At 41.9% G+C, this 24,577-nt stretch overlaps 1 protein-coding gene across 4 annotated transcripts in view; it reads left to right on the forward strand.

The window, feature by feature from the left end:
- Positions 1–24,577, forward strand: part of TLN2 (talin 2) — a 460,005-nt gene that overhangs the window by 317,888 nt on the left and 117,540 nt on the right. For all 4 annotated transcript variants that reach the window (XM_030814511.1, XM_030814513.1, XM_030814512.1 and 1 more), the window contains 9 exons: positions 2,537–2,704; positions 4,267–4,561; positions 7,640–7,806; positions 12,218–12,346; positions 13,449–13,562; positions 15,624–15,737; positions 18,208–18,342; positions 20,885–21,013; positions 22,997–23,099. In XM_030814511.1, the coding sequence (XP_030670371.1) occupies positions 2,537–2,704; positions 4,267–4,561; positions 7,640–7,806; positions 12,218–12,346; positions 13,449–13,562; positions 15,624–15,737; positions 18,208–18,342; positions 20,885–21,013; positions 22,997–23,099 (1,354 nt within the window). The remainder of the gene's footprint in view (positions 1–2,536; positions 2,705–4,266; positions 4,562–7,639; positions 7,807–12,217; positions 12,347–13,448; positions 13,563–15,623; positions 15,738–18,207; positions 18,343–20,884; positions 21,014–22,996; positions 23,100–24,577) is intronic.

Below are 24,577 nucleotides of genomic sequence, written 5' to 3' on the forward strand. Positions count from 1 at the left end.
CTGTGGCACTGGGCTATGGGACTCATTCATATCCTGCAATGCAATAAGACATTCAATGTACAGACGTTCATGTCATGATGGAGGGTGGGTTCGTGTGATAGGTGGTAGGAATATTCCTGGAAGCCATTTCTACACTGAGATGGCTGGTCATAAGTTCCCTAGAATCGAAATGAACTGCACATCAATATATTCTGCTAAACCCAAGTTAATTGTGTCCCCATCCTAATTTCCCTTTCCATATCCCCAAACTGCCCTTGCATTGGCCTTTACTTTTTATATTAGGGCAGGTAATTATTTGTAGTCAGGTACCTATTTAGGAACTTGGTAAATATGAGATTCAGCTGCTGTTTTACTAGGCTTAATTATCTTGATGTGGTCGTTTATGTTCCCCAAAAGTATTAATATTACTGTTTTCTCCAAAGTGCCAAGGAAGGTTAAGGAGGAAGTCACAATTCTTCCTTAAAACATCGCATGCAACCTTGTATTTTTTAAAAGCTTTAACTGCCTCTCCCTGCTTTAGCAGATTATTTTCATTGTGTATGAATGTCAACCCTGCTTCCTAATGTTTGTTTCTATTCAGATGTGCAAAGGAAGCAGGTTCAGGTTCAGGGTGACAGTCCTACAGAGCCTTTGTTAGCAGGGACAGGCCAGACTTGAATGTTTTCAATTGTTTAGCTCTCTAGGCAAAGACCAGGGCAGTAAGGTGATCCTGCAACCTCCTCCAGTTAGGGGTAACTGACATTGGATTTCTTACTCTATTTTTCTGATTCTTGAGATCATATCTCAGAGCTTTACTTGGGTTCTTAATGTACTGCATGTTCCCATAGTTAACAAAGATTTATTTTACACTGGCTATATAATAGTGGTCTTGTTGAAAATTTTGACAAAGGCCTTGTCAGCAGCTCTAGCTGTAGTATCACATTCTTTTTCTAACTGTATTTTTTTGGGCAAAATTAATAAGAGGAACAGGATTTCTTTAAACAATTCTAACAAAGCCCTTTAGAACAACCATGATTCTATGTGACCAAATCCTGGCCCCCATCTGAAAAGATGAATTCATATCAAGTGAGGGAATACCATGACCTACTTTGGAAAGTTATTTTTAAAAATCTTTTTAATAATTTGTGACATTCAAGCTGCGTTTTCACTGAGCATTGAGATAGATGTCCAGGAACTGTAACTTTGCCATAGTGGGAGCAATTCCTAAAAGTTGTGTGGTAGACAAGTGCCAGTCAGATCCCAAAGGGATCTTCAGCTTTCGGCACCATGGGCTTTAATTATACCTTGGATAGCCAGGAAACATCACAGACCTGAGAAAGACTGGAATAACCTGCTCCTTTAAGACCACTTAGTTTTTGTCCATTTTAAAATCAGCTTACTTGATAGATTCATGGGCTTCTGGTTTAGCTGGATTGTATCTAGTCTTTGTTCTGTGTAAAATTGTGCAGGCTGAATATTATTTCCAATGTATCTTCTCATAAAATATCTCACTGTAAAGACGCTGTGGGTGCCCTTTACATTTAGAATCAAATGTGCTCTTTATCATCTGATGAATTAATAAAGACTTCTGACCGTATTTCCTTGAAGGGAAAAGCCTTGACATGTTTGTTTAAAATAAAAATGGCTCGTATGTTTGGGAAGGCATTTCCAAGTCAAATAAACTACTTTCAGTATTAAAAGCAAAGAAGTAAATTAATTGTAACCGTGGTTATTCTTCAGGTCAAACAGATGGGTGACAAATCTGGTAGGCTCAATCAAAGGATTCTTCTTTTTGCAGGCAGAATGCCTAGTCGTTGAGTTGAAGCATAAACTAGCTCCTTGCATCTTCAGTCAGACCATCTTATAGCTAGTGTATTTATATAGGCTCTCTTTCTGCTTTTTGTAAAAATTTAATTCCTACCCGGAAGGGTGCAGAACACTGAGAATAACTCATGTTCAGAGCATTTCTTGGCTCTTGAGCTGTAGGTATTGGTGCCAGCTATGTGTCTGTGCACATCAAATGTTGCCCTCTGGAGGTAGAGATATGGCTAAATTTCTGATGACGACTTGGATCTTTGTGCAAAGTAGAAATCCAAAAGAGAAAGATAAATTTTCAAGTTGCAGTGGGGCATGATGACTTGGAGGCTATGAATTATAACCTTCTTATGGCACATGATGTTGTGGCATCTGGATATGTTTTCAGCTTCTCCTGATTACCATATCAGCCACTCATTCAAGAGACGTGGTCAAGACTTCATGTTAGATAAGTGCATGAATGGGAATCAGTGGTTAAAATAGTTACCCTTCCCTCAAATTAACTATTTTAGATTTAAACCTATGCTACTTAATGGATGTAAGAGACTGAGTTATTAGGATACAAGTCTCCTTTTTTAATTACTTCTAAGGATAAGTTGACATTTTAAAAAAAACAAGTAAAAAAACTTCTAAAGTGCTGAAGGAAAAAGATCAAATGGAATTTTAATAACATGTTTATTTTCAGGCTGTGAAAGGTGATTAGAGAAAAATAAATGAATAGTCTTTGATTCTCTTTTCTTAGGATGTTTTAATGAGTTTGGCCAAAGCTGTTGCCAATGCAGCTGCCATGTTGGTACTAAAGGCAAAGAATGTTGCCCAAGTGGCCGAAGACACTGTCCTACAGAACAGGGTAATTGCTGCTGCCACCCAGTGTGCCCTCTCCACCTCCCAGCTTGTGGCATGTGCCAAGGTAAGCCAGCTGGCACCCAAGCCCTTTCTACCCAGTATCACCTGATGTTACCTGCCTCCAGGCATTTGGTGGGTAGCAGGGGCAGAATTTGTTCAAATAGTCCGAGATTTAGAGCTTGCTTCAAGTGTCTTAAGTGATGATAGGATTTTAGCATAAGCGGTCTAATTCTGCTTTTATCATTTGTTCTTTGCCCAAGTCCTCAGGCCATTGGTACTTTTCACTAGTTCATTTCTATATGCAAATTGCTGTGTCTCCCCTTTGGACTTCTCAGTGCATCTTTACACCTGCACAAAAATAGTTCTTGCATTGTGTGGTACAGCATTATAAATGGGTTCAGAAATAATCCACAGAGTTTATGGGAACCCTTTCTAGGCTGCACAGTGTCCGAGTGGGGATTTTAATTGTTGCCAGGGTATACACACTCTATGTGTCATACATCACCTCATTACATCTCCCCAGTAATCCTGCAAATTAAGCACCATTATCTCTAGTTTACTGATGAGGAATCTGAGGCCCTTAGATGTTAGTAGGTTAAGGCCACAGAAGTAGTAAGTGGCAGAACTAGAGTTACAACTCAAGTCCGTCTGCCTCCAAATACCCTTTCCCCTCCACTTCATGTGTCCTCTCGGTGATGATGCATCAGAAGATGGGAAATGTCCGTTTCTGGAATTGATGGCCTATCATGTTGTGTAGATCTGTGATCTGGCTCAGCTTGTCATTAATAGCCTGTGGTAAGATTTGCCGCATTGTCGGCCGGGCACAGTGGCTCACGCCTGTAATCCCAGCACTTTGGGAGGCCGAGGCAGGCAGATCACGAGGTCAGGAGATCGAGACCATCCTGGCTAACACGGTGAAACCCCGTCTCCACTAAAAACACAAAAAATTAGCCGGGCGAGGTGGCGGGCGCCTGTAGTCCCAGCTACTTGGGAGGCTGAGGCAGGAGAATGGCATGAACCCCGGGGGGCGGAGCCTGCAGTGAGCCGAGATCGCACCACTGCACTCCAGCCTGAGCGACAGCGAGACTCCATCTCAAAAAAAAAAAAAAAAAAAAGGATTTGCCGCATTGTCTCCCTCAAGCTTTCCTTGTCCACACCATTAGAATTTCCAAGGAACTGATGGAACCCCCCTGTTCTTTAAAGGACTATGAGGCAGAGTTTCAGGTGTTTCTGGGAATAGAAATAGAATTCTTTTAGGTAGTCTTTGTATCCCAACTCAAAAGACTCAATTCAAAGGATCCTAAAAGGAAGGAGGTATAATTGGGAAATCTCAGAAATTTCTGTCTATGGAAGTAGGGCAGTAGTATAGACTGTCATATGTGACTAATGAAGTTATAAATTAGTGGGACATGTCAAATCACAAGGACGAAGTAGAATAGCAGAGCGTGTGAGACTGAAGCAATGGTTTCATTGAATGAAATGGTCAGGTAAGAAACCGAGCAATGGTCCTGTAAGTAAGAAACAAAGGCCCAGAGCAGGAAGGGCTTTGATGGGACTGCACGGGCACATGGAGAAGGGACCAGGATTCAACCACAGTGCCCAAAACCTGTTCCTGTCTCGCTTCAGGTTGTGAGCCCCACTATTAGCTCCCCTGTGTGCCAGGAGCAGCTGATTGAAGCAGGGAAGCTGGTGGACCGCTCGGTGGAGAACTGCGTCCGTGCCTGCCAGGCGGCCACTACCGATAGTGAGCTCCTGAAGCAGGTCAGCGCGGCGGCCAGCGTGGTCAGCCAGGCCCTCCACGATCTCCTGCAGCATGTGCGGCAGTTTGCCAGCCGAGGCGAGCCCATCGGCCGCTACGACCAGGCCACTGACACCATCATGTGTGTCACCGAGAGCATCTTCAGCTCCATGGGTGATGCTGGTAAGGCACTATGCTGTGGGTGGGTGGATGGGTGGGTTTTGGTGTTCCTGATGGTGGTGCTCACCCGTAGGGAAGGTGAAGGCTGCCTGGATGACTGGCAAGGGCAAGTTCTCTTCAGTCTCAAAGACTTCCCCACTGAAGCTCAGAAAAAGATACAAGACTCTTCCATAGCCATGCTTACAGACTTCAACAGAGTTCACCGGGTTTTTGTTATAATGGTTAGATTTTGTTATTTTGTTAGATTTACAGCGAATTCCCTTTGTTCTGCGAATGCACGTGTTGGGTATGGTATGGCAAAGTTGGAGCAGCCACAGAAGGAAACAAGATCAAGGCTTGGAATTTAAGAAGTTTATCATACTTGCATGTCCCCTGGAGGGCTCACCACATGCCACACAGGGTCATGGGAGAGCACCGGGGTGGTCAGGAGGGAGAAGACAGAGGCAAGGGGAGAGCCTAGACTGTGGCCTTTATTGGAGCTTCCTTGGGAAATGCAGGGCAGAATAAACAATTTAGGATTGGCTAGTTTAAATAATTTTGGCAGGCTCTAAATTATGGAGGTGGTGGCTAGTTACCTGGTACCTGGCCCCGGGGTGATCCACACAGAGGAACAGTGTCTACTGGGTGTCTGGGCCAGATAGAAGAGGAATAGCTCTGGATTGGTTAGTTTGCATATCAAAGACATGTTCCCTGCTGAGCCTGTGCATTCTCTAAATTGGCCAGCCCTAAGAGGACAGTTTGTCTCCACCAAAAGGGTGTTTTCAGATTCCAAAGCATCATACCTAATATACAGTCAGTGTAAAAACATATGCAATACACCTTTTTATAATCTATTGAAAAGTAAGTCTCCCCAAACCCAGCTTACCACTGTGCCATCAAAATCCCCAAAATTCATAACCTTTTCATTTTATATATCTTAAAGACTTACTTTTTTTTTCTTTTTTTTTTTTTGAGATGGAGTCTCACCCTGTTGCCCAGGTTGGGGTGCAGTGGCACAATCTTGGCTCACTGCAACCTCCATCTCCCAGGTTCGAGAGATACTCCTGCCTCAGCCTCCCAAGTAGCTGGGATTACAGGCGCCTGCCACGGTGCCCGGCTAATTTTTGTATTTTTAGTAGAGACGGGGCTGTACCATGTTGGCCAGGCTGGTCTTGAACTCCTGACCTCAGGTGATCTGCCCGCCCCAGCCTCCCAAAGTGCTGGGATTACAGGGGTGAGCCACCATGCCCAACCTGGACTTTTTTCATGTCCACCTGTATGTTAATCTTTTTAGTGGCAGCATAGTATTCTATTTTTTGTAGGTATCATAATTTAACCAATAATCTTTTAATGGACATTTAGGTTTTTTTGTTTGTTCGTTTTGCTTTTACAAAAATACTACAGTAAGCATTCTTGTAAAAAATAGTTTACTTTTCATATGTAGGGTAAATTCCTATTAATGGAGTTGCTGGGCCAGTAGGTAGATTTTTATTTTAAATGTATTTAAGAAATTTTTCTCCAGAAAGGACCCACAATTTGCAACCCAACTAGTAATCTGTAAGAGATCTATTTTTGTGCTTCCTTGCCAGCATAGAACAATACCTTATAACGAGTTTTGGTGTTTTTAGAAAATTGTCTTGTGTTCTTCTGTATCCTTAAATAATTTAACAAGATAGGAATGCTTCACACATTTGAATTTGTTGTTGTTTGTTTGTTTTTGATAATCCTTTTATTTTGAAATATTTTTAAATTTGCAAAAAAGTTGCAGAGAAAATACAGAGAGTTCCCATATACCTTTCCCAGTTTCTGCATTTTTGACATCTTCCCTAAAGGATAGCACGTTTGTCAAAAACCAGGAAATTAGCATTGGTACTTTACTAACTAAACTACAGACATTATTCAGATGTCATCAGTTTTTCTGCTGATGTCCTTTTTTTTTTTTTGGATGGAGTCTCGTTCTCTTGCCCAGGCTGGAGAACAGTGACACAATCTCAGCTCACTGCAAGCTCCGCCTCCCAGGTTCATGCCATTCTCCTGCCTCAGCCTCCCGAGTAGCTGGGACTACAGGTGCCCACCACCACGTCCGGCTAATTTTTTTGTATTTTTAGTAGAGATGGGGTTTCACCGTGTTAGCCAGGATGGTCTTGATCCCCTGACCTCGTGATCCACCTGCCTCGGCCTCCCAAAGTGCTGGGATTACAGGCGTGACCCATCGCGCCCAGCCCTGCTGATGTCGTTTTACCGTCTCAGGATCCGGTCCAGGATACCACACTGAATTGAGCCCATTTTTATTTTAGTAAAAGCTTTCTTCTTCCCCCTTTTTGTTATAGTGCTTCAGCATTCTTCTCAGATGACCTTTGCTAGAGGAAGAAATCCCTTACATTTGAATCGTTCTATTTTTTAATGTTGGTTGTTATACTCCTCCTACTTCTGGAAGGAAATTAAAATAGATTTCAGTAAAATCACAGAGACAATAAGACCAAAGAATAATGCAAGATCAAAATCAGTGCTGGGCAAAAAAGGATGAGCAAAGAGAAAATTGGCAGAGAAAACTCCAGGCCGAGGCAAGTCATAGCATTTGAGCATGAAGCTAATAAGCGAAGGCCAAATGGCACACATTGAGTGGATTGTGTGATATCTCTCATCTGGTGCTAGGTAGCCTACACATTAATACAGAATTTAAAAGGAATTTTGTTCTGTGCCAATTCTTCAAAAAGTTTATTATAGAGGCTTTTGTGTAAGTGGTTTTCAAAGTGAAGAAAGCAATGTTTTCTAAATAAGTATTTACTAATGCTAAATCCACGTAATTTTGTTCCCTGCCCTCTCTTTATAGTGTTCCTCTTTGGCTACTTCTGTTCTGATAATGCCTCATAGTGAAAGGTTGAACCCGGATGTGTTCGGGGAGCCACATCCTGCCAGCCACAGGGAATATTTTCATTTTGGGTTCTAATTTGGATGCATGGCTTAGGACTCGAGCATGGAGGTTCAATTTTTTTGCTCCCGCTTACCAGAAGAGTAGAGACAAGACTGTAGTGGCTCCTGAGGTTTTACTGACCTTTGAAAAGCAGACAAACAGACCTCATCCTCTATTCTTTCTTCTAGGTGAAATGGTGCGCCAGGCACGGGTCCTGGCCCAAGCCACATCAGACCTCGTCAATGCCATGAGGTCAGATGCAGAAGCCGAAATCGACATGGAGAATTCGAAAAAGCTCCTGGCAGCAGCAAAACTCTTAGCTGACTCCACTGCTCGCATGGTGGAAGCTGCAAAGGTATTCTACTGGATTTGTTTGTATGAAAAGTGAACACTATTAAGTGTTAGGATTTGGAAGGTACTTTCCAGATGAGGGATGGTCAGCTGAGTGTGCATTTTTGTTTGCTTAAAACCTATATGGCTTGTAACATCTAACCCTGTTCTTGTGGCAAAGGAGGTAATGAAACATCTGAATGAAATGCTTCAGGGAAGTGGTACTGACTCAGCCATAGCAGCAAAGTGCCCTCTTTAGGGAAGCCTCTTTTTCCACTTGGTCATCACTGTTGGCTTCATTGAATGTGGTGACTAATTTAAACCTGAGATTTTTCAACAGCAAATTCACCTAAACCTGTTCTCTTCCTTAATGCCTTAATGTTACTTTTGCCGTCCATTTGACTTCTCAACTACTATCAAGATTTTGCACAGTCGACTACTTCCTACTTTACAGTTCTTTAAATCCCAGTTGCAGTTTTAAATATTATAAAATGATGAGTAGTTAAGAGTTAGCTTTGTGCTTTTTGACAGCTGTGCTATAGCATAATGGTTACAAAACCTAGTGATTCTGAACCAGGGGTCTGATACACAGCCCCCTGTGAAACATATTAAAATGCACATGCCTCAGTTTCATCCCCAAAGATCCTGATTCACGAGGTCACTGGTAGGACTCTGTGTGTGTGTGTGTGCGTGTGTGTGTGTGCACGCGCGCGTGTGCATGTTTAAGTTCTTCAGGATATTCCGATGTGTACGTGTAGGTGAGAACTGTTTTAAATGAATAAGGCTATATTTTTCTGGGTTTTTTATTGTGTACCTAGCACCCATTTCTTACAGAATTAATAGAAAATGCAGATAAATGTGAAAAAAGAAAATAAAAATCACCTTCAAATTCCTGCCCTCAAAATAATATTTTAAATGTATTTCTATGCATATAAGATTCATTAAGGCCAGGCACGGTGGCTCACACCTGTAATCCCAGCACTTTTGGGAGGCCAAGACAGGTGGATCACCTGAGGTCAGGAGTTCGAGACCAACCTGGCCAACATGGTGAAACCCTGTCTCTAATAAAAACACAAAAAATTAACTGGGCACGGTGGTGTTCGCCTGTAATTCCACCTACTCGGGAGGCTGAGGCAGGAGAAAATCGTTTGAACCCAGGAGGCGGAGGTTGCCGTGAGCCAAGATCACGCCACTGCACTCCATCCTGCGTGACAAGAGCAAACCTGCTTCTCAAAAAAAAAAAAAAAAAAAGATTCATTAGGTGTCTCCACATCTTACCTCATCTCCCTGGCTTCAGGGAATTGGTATCTCAACCTAATATGTGCATTACTTCACTTAAAATGTATTGTGGGCTGGGCATGGTGGCACACGCCTGTAATCCCAGCACTTTGGGAGGCTGAGGTGGGCGGATTACCTGAGGTCAGGAGTTCAAGACCAGCCTGACCAACATGGCAAAACCCTGTCTCTACTAAAAATATACAAAAATTAGCCAAGCTTGGTGGCACATGCCTGTAATCCCAGCTACTAGGGAGGCTGAGGCAGGAGAATTGCTTGAACCTGGGAGCCAGAGGTTGCAGTGAGCCAAGACCGCGCCATTGCATTCCAGCCCGGGAGACACTGCAAGACTCCGTCTCAAAAAAAAAAATGTATTGTGACATATAGTGAGCCATGTAGAGGACCTCTCCTGACTGAACTGGCCATCATGTTACTTGAGGGACTGAGAGTTCTTAAAGACACCTGTTGGGTAGGGGTGAAGGAGAGACCCAGGGAGGGACAGTGTCTGAGCTTCCTTCCCTTGTCTCCTAATCCCTGTTTCAGCCAATAAGCTCTGCTATTAACCCCCCTTCTTTAAGCTGTATGTATGTATGTGTGTGTGTGTGTATATATATATATATATACACACGTATATATATGTACATATATATACGTATATATATATGCTGTGTGTGTGTGTGTGTGTGTGTGTATATATATATATATATACACGTATATATATGTACATATATATACGTATATATATATGCTGTGTGTGTGTGTGTGTGTGTGTGTGTGTATGTATTGGGTTTTATGTAGTACTTGAATATTTTAAAAGGTTTTACTAGTTTACCCCACCTCTCTCAGTCTATACATAGATAAGGCAATCTTATGTTCATAAAGAATTACTTGGTAGGTTGGAAAGAACTATAGGGTAAATCTGGTCCGTTCCTTATTTTACAAATGAAAAAAATTAAAACTCGAAAAGATAAATGCTAATGCCACATAAGCAGTATTGAGCCAGGCCGATGTGCACGGTTTTTTGTTGTTGTTGTTGTTGTTGTTGTTTTTTTGAGGCAGAGTCTCACTCTGTCACCCAGGCTGGAGTGCAGTGGCACAGTCTTGGCTCACTGCAAGCTCTGCCTGCTGGGTTCATGCCATTCTCCTGCCTCAGCCTCCCGAGTAGCTGGGACTACAGGTGCCCGCCACCATGCCCGGCTAATTTTTTTGTATTTTTAGTAGAGATGGGGTTTCACTGTGTTAGCCAGGATGGTCTCGATCTCCTGACCTTGTGATCTGCCCGCCTCGGCCTCCCAAAGTGCTGGGATTACAGGTGTGAGCCACTGCGCCCAGCCACGTTTTGTTTCTTGATGTGACTGTTTACCAGGCCAGTTCACTGCATTTACCAAGTTACCAAAAACTCGTTTCTTCTAAGTATTCATGTGATTTTGGTTATTTATATTAAATGGGACAACGTTAAGTGTTTCTGTAAATTCTTTTAACTTTTAGTTAAAAGTTTTCGTTTTGTCTTTGTAGCAATATTTTAATTTGCTGAATTTTGTTGAAAGCTAAAGAACATGCAATGGTTAGACTTCCAAGGATTATATTTAATGTGCAGAAAAAATATATTTCATGATTAGTAACTAAGATTTCAGGCCAAAATTAGTACCCCATATCTGATACATATTCATCATAAAAAGACATTGCTGAGCAAGGACCCAAAGCATCCACATCAGTGTGAAGTGCAGAAATGCTGGTTTCCGGCTGCTCAAAATACATAACATTAAGGCTGATGTGCACTTGAGACATATATAAAGGAGCAGCTTAGAAAATACCTGATGAACAGAAAAAAACAAAATGACTTTCATAAACTTGCAAAAGAATCCAAAAGTAGTCCAAACAATCCCTTTACATGTGAAATGCAGAAATAAAAATTTTTCATTGCTAGAAACACAAAATCAAGATTATGAGAGTGGTTAAAGTTTGAAAGAATAGGAGATTCTATTCAAGAGGGTTGCCAAAAGAATTGTGCCACAGCTGTTAAAACTATTCCATCCTGTATGCATTGCTATAACTTTTATAAATAGCTCAAAGAAATAGGTTCTTATAAATTGGTAAGTTTAGCAAATTGACCACTTGGAAATCTAGACGTTTAGAAAGTTGATTTTCGATAAATCGGTGTGCTGTTCTCCCTGCCTCAAGAGCAAATATTATTGCCTGAAAGCATTCATAGGAAGAAACTCATTGATCTGTAGACATCAAGCACATGTTACAAAGCATTCAGGCCCTGGTGAGGGAAATCTTGACTGCTGCTGTTATTGTTGTGGGAGAGGAAGGCTGGATGTGCTGTGAGCATGTTGAATTATTATAGAGTTAAAATTATATCCTTTCTCTACATTACCATTAGCCTACCCCTGCTTCAGAATCCCACCCATCTAAATAAAATCCACTTAGATTTCTAAGACATATTCAACTAAAAGCAACAAAGTAAAAGGGGCTGTGGGGCTGGACAAAGAAAGCGTGACTGGCACATTGCCTTCCTCTTTTTCTGTCAGGTTGATGGTGTTACATTTCTCTCATTAATTCGGTACATTTGGGTACCATCTCGACTTTATACTAGACCTTCCAACTCTGTCTTTCTGGGAATGTAATTTCTGGGCATGGTCTTTCTGTAACAAAATTTCCTTGGAGTCTTTTTGAATGGCATTCCTGAGCCCTCCCTCCATCCTTCCCCCTCTTCCCTCTGTCCCCGCCTGAGTTGATCACATTTACCTGTGCCACAGGGTATTTCAGGAGTGATATGAAGATGTGTCATTACTGTGTCATGCCAATGAATAGAAGATTCTCCCTCGGAGAGATGGGGAGAGGGGAGATTTAATCTTCCCATCTTTTAAACCATGGATTTCTGGCCACAGGTTAATTTGTATGGACAACCAAGGCAATGTTCTCAAGTGTTTAATTATTACTTTGGATTTCTAACTGATTAGCCATGCAATTTTGAAACATCCCCTGGTAGGTATGTTTTGTTGCATGAGGAAACATCTTTATCATAAAGATACTGCTTGTGGCATTTGACTATCCTTTCAAATGCTTTCTATTACTAAGAAAAAATAGTACTGAAGGCATGAATTCAGTGATGTCCCCCGCTGGACCACTTGAAATCTTTATTTTTGCCTTTGCAGGGGGCTGCAGCCAACCCGGATAATGAGGACCAGCAGCAAAGGCTGAGAGAAGCTGCAGAAGGCCTCCGGGTAGCAACCAACGCAGCTGCCCAGAATGCTATTAAGAAAAAAATTGTCAACCGACTGGAGGTCAGGAAAGAGGCTGGCTTTCTGGGATGCCCATCTTAAATTGCAAAGAGTTATTTGAAAAGATAGTTGAATTAACGAGGTGTTGACCATATAAAGAAAGCCAAGTCAAGGTTCACATCATTGAAGGTTTGAGTACTATAAAAGCATTGACTCAATTGGAAAAAACTGCTTCTGTAAGCTCGAATCCTTTCTAGCATTCAGGAATAGAATTTAGACTCTTTTCAGGAGGAACTGGATTTTTTTTTCTATCATTAAAGGATATACACATTCAAGAAGGACCTTTTGCTGAAAATATTTATATTTTGTTGGAGTCAGTGGCTTTGTCAGGGCTTCCCCTAGGAAATATGGACTTCAAAGACTGGAGGTGGAGATTAGGCTTGGGTGGAGAGGTATAGAAGGGAGTGAAATATACTTGTTATTTTTTGAAATAATTATTCTGAAAAAGTTGAAATAGTAATAGGCACAAACTATATTTAAAAAAAAAAAGTTTATCTGACAAATGCACACAGGAGACCCTTACACTGAAATTTGAGAGTTTGGAAGCTGAAACCTTTGCCTGTGTACTGAGAAGTCCCTCCATATGCAGTCTGCTATATTCTGGAAGAAAAGTAACATTGTTGTTCTTGGACAAAGAGAAGAGGGTAAACACAATTAAGTGCCCTGGTTGGAAAGTCTCTGCATTTTGGAACTAAGGCTTCTGAGTGCTGAGAGAGGAGAGTCATGGGCACCAGCATTTGTGCTTGACACAGAACCATCTATGCTGCTTGTGGGAGATTTTTTTTTCCAAAAACATTTAAAGTTGGTGCAGCTTGTCAGTGTCATTATGATCTTGGAATCATCCCTTTTGTTTTTGAGAAAGACAAATGAACTTAAAGCTTGAGCTTTCAAGCATGCCTGTCTTTGTCACTTGTCTCAGAGGATGTCAACACAAGGAAGATAGTGTGTTGTAAGATTAGAGTTATCACTGGTTTTAAAAGGCAAAGCCTGCTCTTCCGAGTTCTTTTAGAGCAACAGACCTATCCTGACTCTGGTGGAAGTGACCTGTAGAGCATGCATGTGTGTTGCATGTGCAGACCCTGACTCATCTATCACTCCTCTGCAGGTTGCAGCCAAGCAGGCCGCAGCGGCAGCCACACAGACCATCGCCGCCTCCCAGAATGCAGCTGTTTCCAACAGGAACCCTGCGGCCCAGCAGCAGCTGGTCCAGAGTTGCAAGGTGAGGTTCCAGTGCACAGAGAGCCAGGTCGGCTGCAGATGACCCTGATAACATTAGAACACCAAGTCCCCTGGTAATTCAGTAAAGACAGATTATCCAAGCTCCTAATCCAATTTGCCCCAGTTCCCATGTTCCAGGTGTGTATACACGTCTGCTTTTTGTCCATTAAGTGGATGGCCTGTGTTTGGAAGGAAAGTATGATTTTCTTCCAGCATTGTCTTACTTTTGTCCACGATTTTCTTCTCAAGAGACTGAGCCAAAGAGGATCAATGACGAGGCCATTTTAGGGCTCTGAAATGGGAAGGAAGTGTTGAGTTTCCAGAGTGCCTTTCTTTGAGAGGCAGGACTTCAAATTCAGCAGGGTTCATTTCCTGCTTTCTAATAATTGCACCTCAAGGATTTATTTCATCCCGTCTAAGCTCTGTGACTTTGTGCTTTGGTGCTTTTTGTTGTTGCCCTTTTGTCTGTTCTTCTGACACCTGGGCCTTGATGCTAAGTTGAGGCCAGTTTACTACAAAAGGTACAGTAAACACCCTTGTTGGTTTCTCCAAGAGCCCAGGGAGTTGACTCCTCCTCGGACCCTCTTAATGGTGGCAGACACAAAGTCCAATTGCAAAGCCACTGCCCACATGTGGGTGGCACGTCTGGCTGGCATGTCCTGGAAGTATTTGCAGCTAGCCATGGTGGCTGGCTGGGAGGCATACCTGTCTGTGCTGGGGTTATGAGAGCCAACTGCACCCTCTCTCCTTCTTCAGATCTCTGCCAAATGATTCACATTTGTGAGGGGTGCCACTGCTCCCACTTCAGAAATGGCTTTACTTCTGATAGAGCCCTCTATTCCTGAATCGGGGTTCTCTGAGGCCAGCCCTGCTGCTGTTGTGGACTGAATGCACTCCAGGAAGAAAAGCCTCAGCGACATAGAAGGGTCCTGGGCTGGTGTCCTTCAGTCCTGTGTGGATAGAGAAGGGGTCTTGCTGAGAGTGAGGCCTCTGCTGTGGAGGAGTTTGCTTCCTGTTGGGTCCTCAGCTCAGCCGTTAGCAGGGGTGAAAACTTTCTTCTCAGGGAGCATGTGCTGCTCACATGCAGGGACATGCCACAGGATGAGTGAGACCTCTCGCCCCTCTTCTGCAGAGAGACTGAAGATACTAGGTCTCAAGTGTCACTACCAGGAAATGAAAGGTTTGAGATGGAGAGGAGAGAGTGGAGCAAATGACTAGAACTAGCAGCCCTAAAGGAGGCCTGGGAAAAATTCCACTGAAATATTTTTTTAACCTGTGCTGGAGCAGTCCTAGAAAAATATGTCACCAGGCCAGTATGCGCTGGGCACCAGGCCAGTATGCACTGACCACAGTGCTGTGGGCCTCTGAGAGCCTCATTAACCAGAGAAGGAGGTGTGAGCACAGAAAGGAAATGTGGACAGAACACAGGGAAAGTAAAAGGCTCATCTCCCAAGGCACCGTAGGAGCCCATTACTGTACCGCATTCCTGCCTCACAGAATGCTGTGCCTCTCTCCTTTCCCCTGGCTTTGGGCTTTCCTAGTTTGAGAATGAGAAGTCCCCTTCTTAGAGAAAGCCTTTGTGGCAACACAAAGGCTGATGCGCAGAATGTGTGCCTGCAAAGTAAGAAGCCAAAGCACTTACATGCACTGGTATCCAAGTATTTCCGTCACCTTCTGAACATGGGGCCATACACTTCAGTTTACCACCTGTGAATCGTGTAGATCCTTTGATTCTAGGTTTGCAATGCCAGTGAGCCAGATGGTGTGAGTTGCAACTAAGGAAATCCTTTTAGGCCTTATCATAGACAGTCATCTTCAAAGGAATGTATTGAGACCTCCAGGACCACAGGGTAGAGTGTGTGTAGAGAAAATGCCCAGAAAATGGGATTCAGTGTCGTTACGCACCCAGCTAGCTAAATGTGCAGTGTCATTCCAAGGCCTGGGGCTGGCGTCCCCTGGGAGTGGATGGCACATCCAAAAAGCGCACTTGGGTCGTGTTCTAGCTTCTTTGGATGATCCCACCATTCTACCCCTGCTGTTTTTATTTCCTTGCCTTCTGCAGGCAGTGGCTGATCACATCCCTCAGTTGGTCCAGGGAGTGAGGGGGAGCCAAGCTCAAGCTGAAGACCTGAGTGCCCAGCTGGCTCTCATCATCTCCAGCCAGAACTTCCTCCAGGTAACACGGCCGTGGTCACCTTGGGCTCACTCAGAGCCCTCGTCTGGGCAGAGGCTGCCCTTTAAGGAGAGGAGTTAATGAATTCCACAGCCTCAGCTAAGTCTTTGTGGTAGGCAGGGCTTGAAGGCCTCTTCTTTAACTTTACAGTTTCAGAAGAGCTGGGTTCAGCTTGGCAAAGCAAAATGCTGATATGCCGGGAAATTGCACTGGGGAGATGGCATATGATCCATTTTCCTCAGAATTATCATATTTATTTCTCTTCAAAAAGAAGAAAACATGTAAAATTTGCAAGTTGTGATGAACAGCCCAGGACTAGGCATTGCTTTAGGTTTTTGTTTCCAGAGATCCTAATGCCATTGTTCATGGACCGGGGAAATAAGTGTGTAGTGCATCTTCTCCAAAGATATGATCATTCTTTGTGGCAATTGTACAGTTAGTATTGTCAGTCTCTGTGGGGTGAAGGGTAGATTCATTTTAAGGAAAATAAAATAAACAAAAATATTAAGTTGTGGAAAAATTCCCCTTTATGTGCTTCTTATATTCAAATCTCTCTACTTTATCAGCACTTTTTCTCGACTTGTATTTCATCAGCAGTTGATATGATGAGGTGGGTCAATTCCTCATGCCTTTCTAGTTCAACTGATAGTTGTAGGACCCAGTGATACATCTATTTGGTTCATTTTTCAAGTTGTATAACTCTAACATGCAGAAATAAAACATGAAAGGTTTGATATATCTCCTCATATTTTAACTACATACATATACAACACAGGTATGTGTGTGTGTGTGTATGTATGTGTATATTCTTTTAAATTGGTATTCATTGTATATAGGCCCTTTGTGTTTTTCATCTAACATATTATGAGTGTTTATGATTTTGAATAATCATCTGTTATATGACTATACTCTTCATTTAACTTTTCTCTCATTATTGGACGTACAGGTTTTTAATTTTTTGCCATCATGAATAACGTGATAAAAATCTTTATGTGCTCAAGGCTTTTCTTGAATTCCTAGAGAGAGGATTGTAGACAGCTTATTTTTATCTTTAGGACTTTGCAAATTATGACTTGGGCAAGGCATTTCTCTCTTCATTTGGGAGGGGAGAGAGCCTGGAGCCATTTGTGGGTACTGTCTCCACCCAGGCAAGATTGTAGGGCATTAAGATTCAGCCGTGTAGACGTGTTCCTGGTTCCACTCTGTCCCTGCCCTTGTTTTCCCTTTTTCTTTTGTTCTTTTAACTTTGCTATTATAGATACTCAGATCTTTACGAGAAAAAGGGAAGGTTGAAAATAAATAGAAATTGAATTGACAGATCAAAAAGTTTGTACATTTTAAACTTCATGTTATAAAATTGCTCTTCCAGGAGATTGAACAAAGCTAAACTTACAACTTAGCAGTATATAGAGCATGCTTTTAAATATATCTTTTATGAGATTGGGGATTAAACTTTTAAGAAAACATGTATGTTTTTGCCAGTTTGCTCTGTAAAACTATTTTTGTTTGGTTTTGCATTTCTCCGATATTCACAATGTTAAACATTTTTTATAAGTTTCAGGTATTTTTTTATCATGCAAAATTATCTGTTTATGCTTTTTATATACTCTTGGTAGCTTTTATAAATATTCCTTCTTTAAATATTAAAAATCTTAACTTTTGTCCTTAATATTTATGATCTGGCACTTGTTGCAACTTTTCTAAGTGTAGCTTTATAACATATATATTAAAAGTCTTGAAAGTATGTATACTCTTTGATCCAGAAATTCAACTTTTAAAAATTTATACAAAGAAAATTATAAATGTGTACAGATTTAGCTGCAGAGCTGTTTATCATACCATTGTTTATTAAATTGGAAAAAATGGAAACATGCCCAACAATAGAGAATTGAGAAATGGCAGTAGATGCATATGCTGGAATATTATATAGCTCTTGAAAAGGTAGGATATGTGAGACAAGGAGATTGTGAAATAGAGTGAACAGTGTGATCTTATTTTTGAAAAATATGTACATGCACATAGATACCCATTCACTGGCAAAATTATTTTGCTTTGTGAGATGCGAGGTCATGTTAGCTGTTTTATTTATCTATCTTCATTTTTCTAAGCAGTCTTTTGAGTGTATGTGAGACTCCGAAAAAAGAGCTATTCCGAGAAATATAGTGAAACCTATTTAATAAGGAACTCTCTTTGAAATCGGTTTTAAACGAGAATTTCAAGCCACTATTCTAATTTTGCCTCCTCCACCCTCCATGACACCTCCTTTTTTTCTTTTTTTAGGCATTCCTAGAAGGTACTGCCCTAGAGTATCTGGCTTGAGGTGGCAGTTTGGGAGTAGGGGACGAGTTGTTTAATATTCCTTTTTTTAGGACAAAATAAGTTCTTACTGCTGTAGAGACATCGCTGCTTAGGTCTCTCCTCTCTACCTCTTGCTGCCCAGGAGCCATCTTACTTTCTTTTCATCTCTCTGTAGCCTGGAAGCAAGATGGTGTCCTCTGCCAAAGCCGCCGTGCCCACTGTGAGTGACCAGGCCGCAGCCATGCAGCTGAGCCAGTGTGCCAAGAACCTGGCCACCAGCTTGGCAGAACTGCGTACCGCCTCGCAGAAGGCAAGTGGAGCGTGTCACAGGGGTTAGCTTGTCAGGAAGGGAGCTGGGGTGGCATGGGTACCACCCAGGGCCTGAACACTGCTGAACCTGTTTCTTGGCAAAGTTGTCCATTCTACTTTCATGACTATTAAAGATGCCCCTGTGGGTTGGCTTTTGTTGCATTAAGCCACTATCTCCCAGACTTAGTATTCACTTTTCAGTTTCAGATGCCTTTTGTTGAACTATTTTGAGTTGCATACTTCCTCCTCCTCCTCCTCCCATATCCTGGAACAAGCAGTGGTCCGTTTTTCACAAGTCTTAGGGGAGAATGGTAGTCATCAGTGTCTCAGTGCCAGCTAAATTGTAGTCCAGAATAAGTGATCATATATTCCAGGTATCATCTTGTGAACTTAAAAACAAATTATATAGGCAGAAAATCTAGTTTGAAGTGTCATCTTTGTTATCTTTTTTACCCTGGAATGTTTTCACATATTGCATGGGAGCATTCACCTTAACAAGGTCTTCAAGAGAACAGAGTTGAGGACTAAATTAATTTCTGTCTCTGGAGCATATTAATTACCAAAGGACCTCATTTACCACTCTGTTTGATGTGGTATTAGCATGAAGTTCTAGCATGAATTCATTTTTCTTCATCGTAGCAATCCCTTTATAGAAACAAGCAGCCTCATAAATTGGTAAGACAAGAAGGTAGAAGCTGACTTGAATTCTTAATATGAGGAGCACGCTACACTGCCAAATAAAAATATCCAGAGCTTTAGACTATAGCCAATAAAAAAGTTATTTTGACCTGTGTTTCTCAAAGAGAGCTCGTGGTACTGTCTACACTGGAATCATCTGGGGATGCTTATTAGAATGCACATCCCTGGGCCTTGCCTCTGAGAAACCAGATTAGAATTTCTGGTCGTAGAGCCTGAACATCTGCATTTTCACAAGCTTCTTTGCTGAGTCTGAGACACACACCAACATTGAACCACACTGCTCGAGAGGAGTGATCCCTAAAGTGGGACTTAAGCAAGACTGTCCATTGGGTACAGGAAGACACTGTGAAAACTTGTGTGTGTGTGTGTGTGTGTGTGTGTGTGTGTGTATATATATATATATATATATATATATATACACATATATTTTTGTGTGTGTGTGTGTGTGAGACAGGGTCTTGCCCTGTTGCCCAGACTGGAGTGCAGTGGTGCAATCATGGCTCACTGTAACCTCAATCTGCTGAACTTAAGCAGTCTCCCACCTCAGCCACTGGAGTAGCTGGACCATGTGCCAACATGTCCGATTAATTTTTTTTGTTTGTGTTTTTTTTTAGAGATGAGATTTTATCATCTTGCCCAGGTTGGTCTTGAACTCCTGAGCAAGTGATCCTCCCACCTAAGCCTCCCAAAGTGTTAGGATTACAGGCGTGAGCCACTGCACCCAGCAATATTTTTTAATATGTAGCATAAGGATTAAGAGTGCAGGCTCTAATCCCAGCACTTTGGGAGGCCAAGGTGGGTGGATTGCTTGAGTCCAGGAGTTCAAGACCAGCTTGACCAACATGGTGAAACCCCATCTCTGCTAAAAATACAAAAATTAGCCAGGTGTGGTGGTGCACGCCTGTAGTTCCAGCTACTCAGGAGGCTGAGGCATGAGAATCACTTGAACCCAGGAGACAAAGGTTGCAGTGTGCCAAGACCATGCCACTGCACTCCAACTTGGGCAACAGAGTGAGACTGTGCCTCCAAAACAAAGTAGAAAAAAGAGTGCAGGCTCTGGAATCAGACTGTCATTGACTAATTTGGTGACCTAGACAAGTTAGTTAACCTCTCTGTGCCTCAGTTTCCTTCTTGAGTAATAGTGGCACATAGAAATCAATTAGTATTTATTTCTGCTGTTATTACTATTATCTAAAAATGGAAAGAAACGAAAATGTACCAGTATTTAGTATACTGATCAATAATTACACGTTTATATAATTATATGTGCATGTGTATATTGAGGGATGGAATCAAAGCATTTGGAGATCAGTGTTATACATGACCAAGAGATAAAGTAGTTTTCATAAATTACTAAGGGAAAAATATTTTATAATCTTCAATACAGAAAAGTAATGATTTATAATCTAGAAATTTGTAAAGAGAAGCAATAAAGTTGACATAGACTTGCCCCCAGAGTCCTGGGTGTGTTCATTTGTTCATTCACTGCATCTTTCCCATGCCTCTGTGTACACACATGGCTGTGCTAGGTGCCCTACCTCTAGAACTCAGCCACAGCGAATATAATGATCCACTGAGTCTAAGAGGCAAGTGCATTTCAGATAAGGGTCACTTCCGGAACACTTACTATATCCAGTTGTGAGACATACATAATTGATGGTTTAAGGAAGTTAAGAGTAAGGTTCTAACTGAGGATGATTTTGTTCTCTCAGAAAAAATACTTGCTTTCCTTACTCCTCCTGCTGGATTTGGAGAATCCAGAAAGGCATTTTATAAGTTGCAAAAGTGTTGGGGACACTTTTCCCAAGCAGACTGGGTATACATATTTCCAATTCTGTTGGCAGGCCCATGAAGCCTGTGGTCCGATGGAAATCGATTCAGCTCTGAATACGGTGCAGACGCTTAAGAATGAACTGCAGGATGCCAAGATGGCGGCTGTGGAGAGCCAGCTGAAGCCGCTGCCAGGGGAAACGGTGAGCTGTTAGAGCCAGCTGGGGTGCGGGTGTATCTTTTGTTATGACGTTATTAAATTATTTGTTGTTAGGGTGTTTGCTAAATGTTGCGGCATGTTGAGAAGTTTCTAATCCTGTGATCTTTTTCTGAAAAGAATGCCCAGGGCAGCTGGAGGAACTAGGTTTGGAGTTATAAGTGCTGGATTCTACACTCAGCTCTATCATCAACTAGCTGTGCACGCGTCCCATATCTCCTCTATGTCTCAAGTATTTTATTTACGAAGTGGGTAGCAATGAGGCTATCATGATACACATAGAAAAGATTATCAACAGTCATTTTAAAAAAACATTTACTTAATGCAAAGCACTAGGATGGACAACGGCAAAGTGCGTCCATACCGGAAAGCCATACTGCAAATGGAATAATGGCACTAGAGATCTACTGTGGTCATATTACTACACCTCCTGATGCTTGTGTCAGAGTTTTGTTGGCTAAAACTTTACCAGTCCTCCTCATTTGTATGTACTTTCTCACATGACTGAACATTGCTAGTAAAATACCATCATGTATTAAGCACCTGTGAAGCACTGTACACACACAGTCTAGTTTATCGTGATAGTAACTTTCATGAGCAAGTTTTATTGACCCCGTTTACAGGTGAGAAACACAGAGGCACAGAGTTTGTCACCGTTCTGTCCAATGTTATCTGCCAGTTAGGAGCCGAACCACGGTTTGAATTCAGATTTGCAGGACTCTAAAACCTGTGCTTTTGAGAGCTTCTGGCTCTTTGAACGAACTGAAGACTTTTAGAATGTAAAGGGGACTTCAGGCGTAGAACAATGCCTGGTACATAGAAAGCACTCAGAAAATATGTGTTAAATCAAGTTCCCCTAATAGTAAAAAAGAAGAAACTCAGGCTCAGAGAGGTTAAGTCACTTAACTGAGGTCACCCAGTTAATGACAGAGTTGGGATTGCCTCTTGGGCCCACAGCTTTGCGAAGTGGTCCGGAAGTCTCTTTGCAAAGTTCTCTACCCCAGGGAGTGCAAGAGAGGCTGGCATGACATGTAATTCCATCTTTACATAGAGCATAGACTAGTCAGTTAGAATGCAGGAAAACATCATGAATTTTTAAAGAAATTGCTCTAATAAAGTCTGTATTGTGTCATAACATATTGTTTGCTATAATGGACCAGGCTCTATTTTTATTGGAAAGCATTGCCTCTCTTGGAAAACATGTTGCAAGGTTTAAAATGCATTTGTTCTCTGATGCCTTTTTGTACTCTCGCAGTATACCTAGAAATTCTCTTCCAAAACCTCATCTAGTAATCAAATAATTATCCATACCCTAGGCCTTTACTGACTTCGTTCCCTGAATTTTTTATTCCATTTACAAAGCAAAATAACATGCTGTTCATGGGAAGCAAGCACTGTGCCCATTTTCATAATCTCATTTACCACTCCAACCCTCTATTTCTATTGCATTTCCTTTCAGTTGGAACTCCTCAAAGTATAATGATCAAATTGAACAATGTTAATGGTCCCACATGCCAGGAAGGTGGTGCAGCTGGATGTCTGCCCACTTCCTGCCCAGCCATAATTAATTCTCACTAAGGATTTGTTGCAGACTTTCTAAATTAGCTTCTAAAGGCATAATACTAATAGCTACCATTTGTTGAGAGCCTACATTAATTCTCTGAAAACCTTCTGAGCCTAGGTATTATGATCTCCTCAGGAAACTGAGGCTTGGAGAGGTTCAGTAATTTACTCAATCTCATGCTAGTAATTGGGAGGGGAGAGGGCATGGGGCAGGGATTTGCACCCAGATTTGTTTGTTCTAAAGCTTGTGCTCCTTCTCCTGTACCACCCTGCTGCAGCTTAGTGCCATTGGTGGGAAAGAGCTAGGGCTCAAGGTTTGATCTGCATGTCTTTTCTAAATTATGCTAAGACCTCAGCAGATGTTCCTTTTCTTCTATGTTCTTTTCCTCCTTGAATATTCTTGTAGCTGGAAAAATGTGCTCAGGACCTGGGAAGCACATCCAAGGCAGTGGGCTCCTCCATGGCGCAGCTGCTGACCTGTGCTGCTCAAGGCAACGAACATTACACAGGTGAGACCTACGCCCTTCATGCCGCTGTGGCCAGCTTCAGGCCCCTGGGCATAGTGGGGGAGGAGCAGGAGTTCATTCCTTTGACAATACACGTGACATTTTTCTCCCAGCAGTTCACCATATATTTTTCAAGCACCATGTGCTTGTTACCGGGCTTGATACTTCGCACACAAAGACTAATAAAATATGATTCCCCCAAACCATTTATGGATTGCCCCGATTAGACTATAAAGAAATAGTAATTGTAGACTTCCAGGTCTTTCTGTGAATCCTGGAATCCCGCTAAAGTAAAGGCATAAAAAAGGTTAAAGAGAATAAGAGATGATAACAAATAAGATGTCAATGGAATGTGTGAAAATGGAAGGAGACAGATGCATGGTAACAGATAGAGGCGAGTGAACAGAAACCTGAGGGGTATGGGAACCAGCAAGGAAACAAGCTGATTTGTGCTGCAGAACCTTGGGGGGTGAGGCGATACTGAGTATTGGTGATGCCAGGTGCCCCTGAAGGTAGGAGACTCCTTAAACAGGAGTCTCTGTAAGGAACAGATTGCACAATCATCAACTCTAAGAAAAGCAGAAAAGTTATACAATGAGGAAATGTTATTGTGGTAGGAAGTCTATACATATCTCAAATTTTAAAACCAAGAGGTTTCAGTATGAGCACATTTCTTAAAAATATATATGGAAGGAAAGCTTAAGGAATTGAGTGGCTCTAGGAGTGGGGGTGAAGAGGGGAGGAGTGGGTTATGGATCATTGCTTGTGTTATACAGTAACACGCTTGACTTCTTTTTGAAATATGCATTATTATCAAAGTATAATATATGCACAGAAGACAACATAAATCCTACATGGATACCTTCATAAGGTCTCACAAATTGAAAACACCCAAGAAGCCACTACCAGGATCGAGGAATCAAAAACATCTTCAGCCTCCCGGATGCTCCCTTGTGCCCCCTCCCAATCACTGTATCCCCGCTGTCCTTCCCCAGAGGTAAACACTCATGGCTTTTAACAGCATAGATTAATTTTGCCTGTTTTTGAGCTGTAAGTAAATGGAATAATACAATATGTGCCCCTCGTGCCTAGCTGCTTTTTCTCAGCACTATGTTTGTGAGACTCATCTGTGGTACATACAGTGGTTCTTGCATTTCCGTTGTCTCTGTGGTATTATATTTACATGAATATAGCTGTTCTTTATGCTGTTGTTGGGCATTTGGGTTGTTTCCAAAAGACACTGCCAGGAACAAGTCCAGTCCAGGTTGTTTGGTGAACATAGTAAGCATTTTCTAGCTGTGTACCTAGGAGTGGATTTCCTAGGTCAGAGGCTCCCCATGTGTTCAGTACATTTCTTTCAGCAGTGTATGGAAGCTCCAGTTGTTCTGTATCCTTGTCACCACTTTGTATTGTTAGTCTTTTAATTTTAGCCCTTTTGGTTTGTGTGCAATAGTATCACATTATGATTTTAATTTTCATTT

Source organism: Nomascus leucogenys, chromosome 6 (assembly GCF_006542625.1).
Source record: "Nomascus leucogenys isolate Asia chromosome 6, Asia_NLE_v1, whole genome shotgun sequence".
NCBI lineage: Eukaryota > Metazoa > Chordata > Mammalia > Primates > Hylobatidae > Nomascus > Nomascus leucogenys.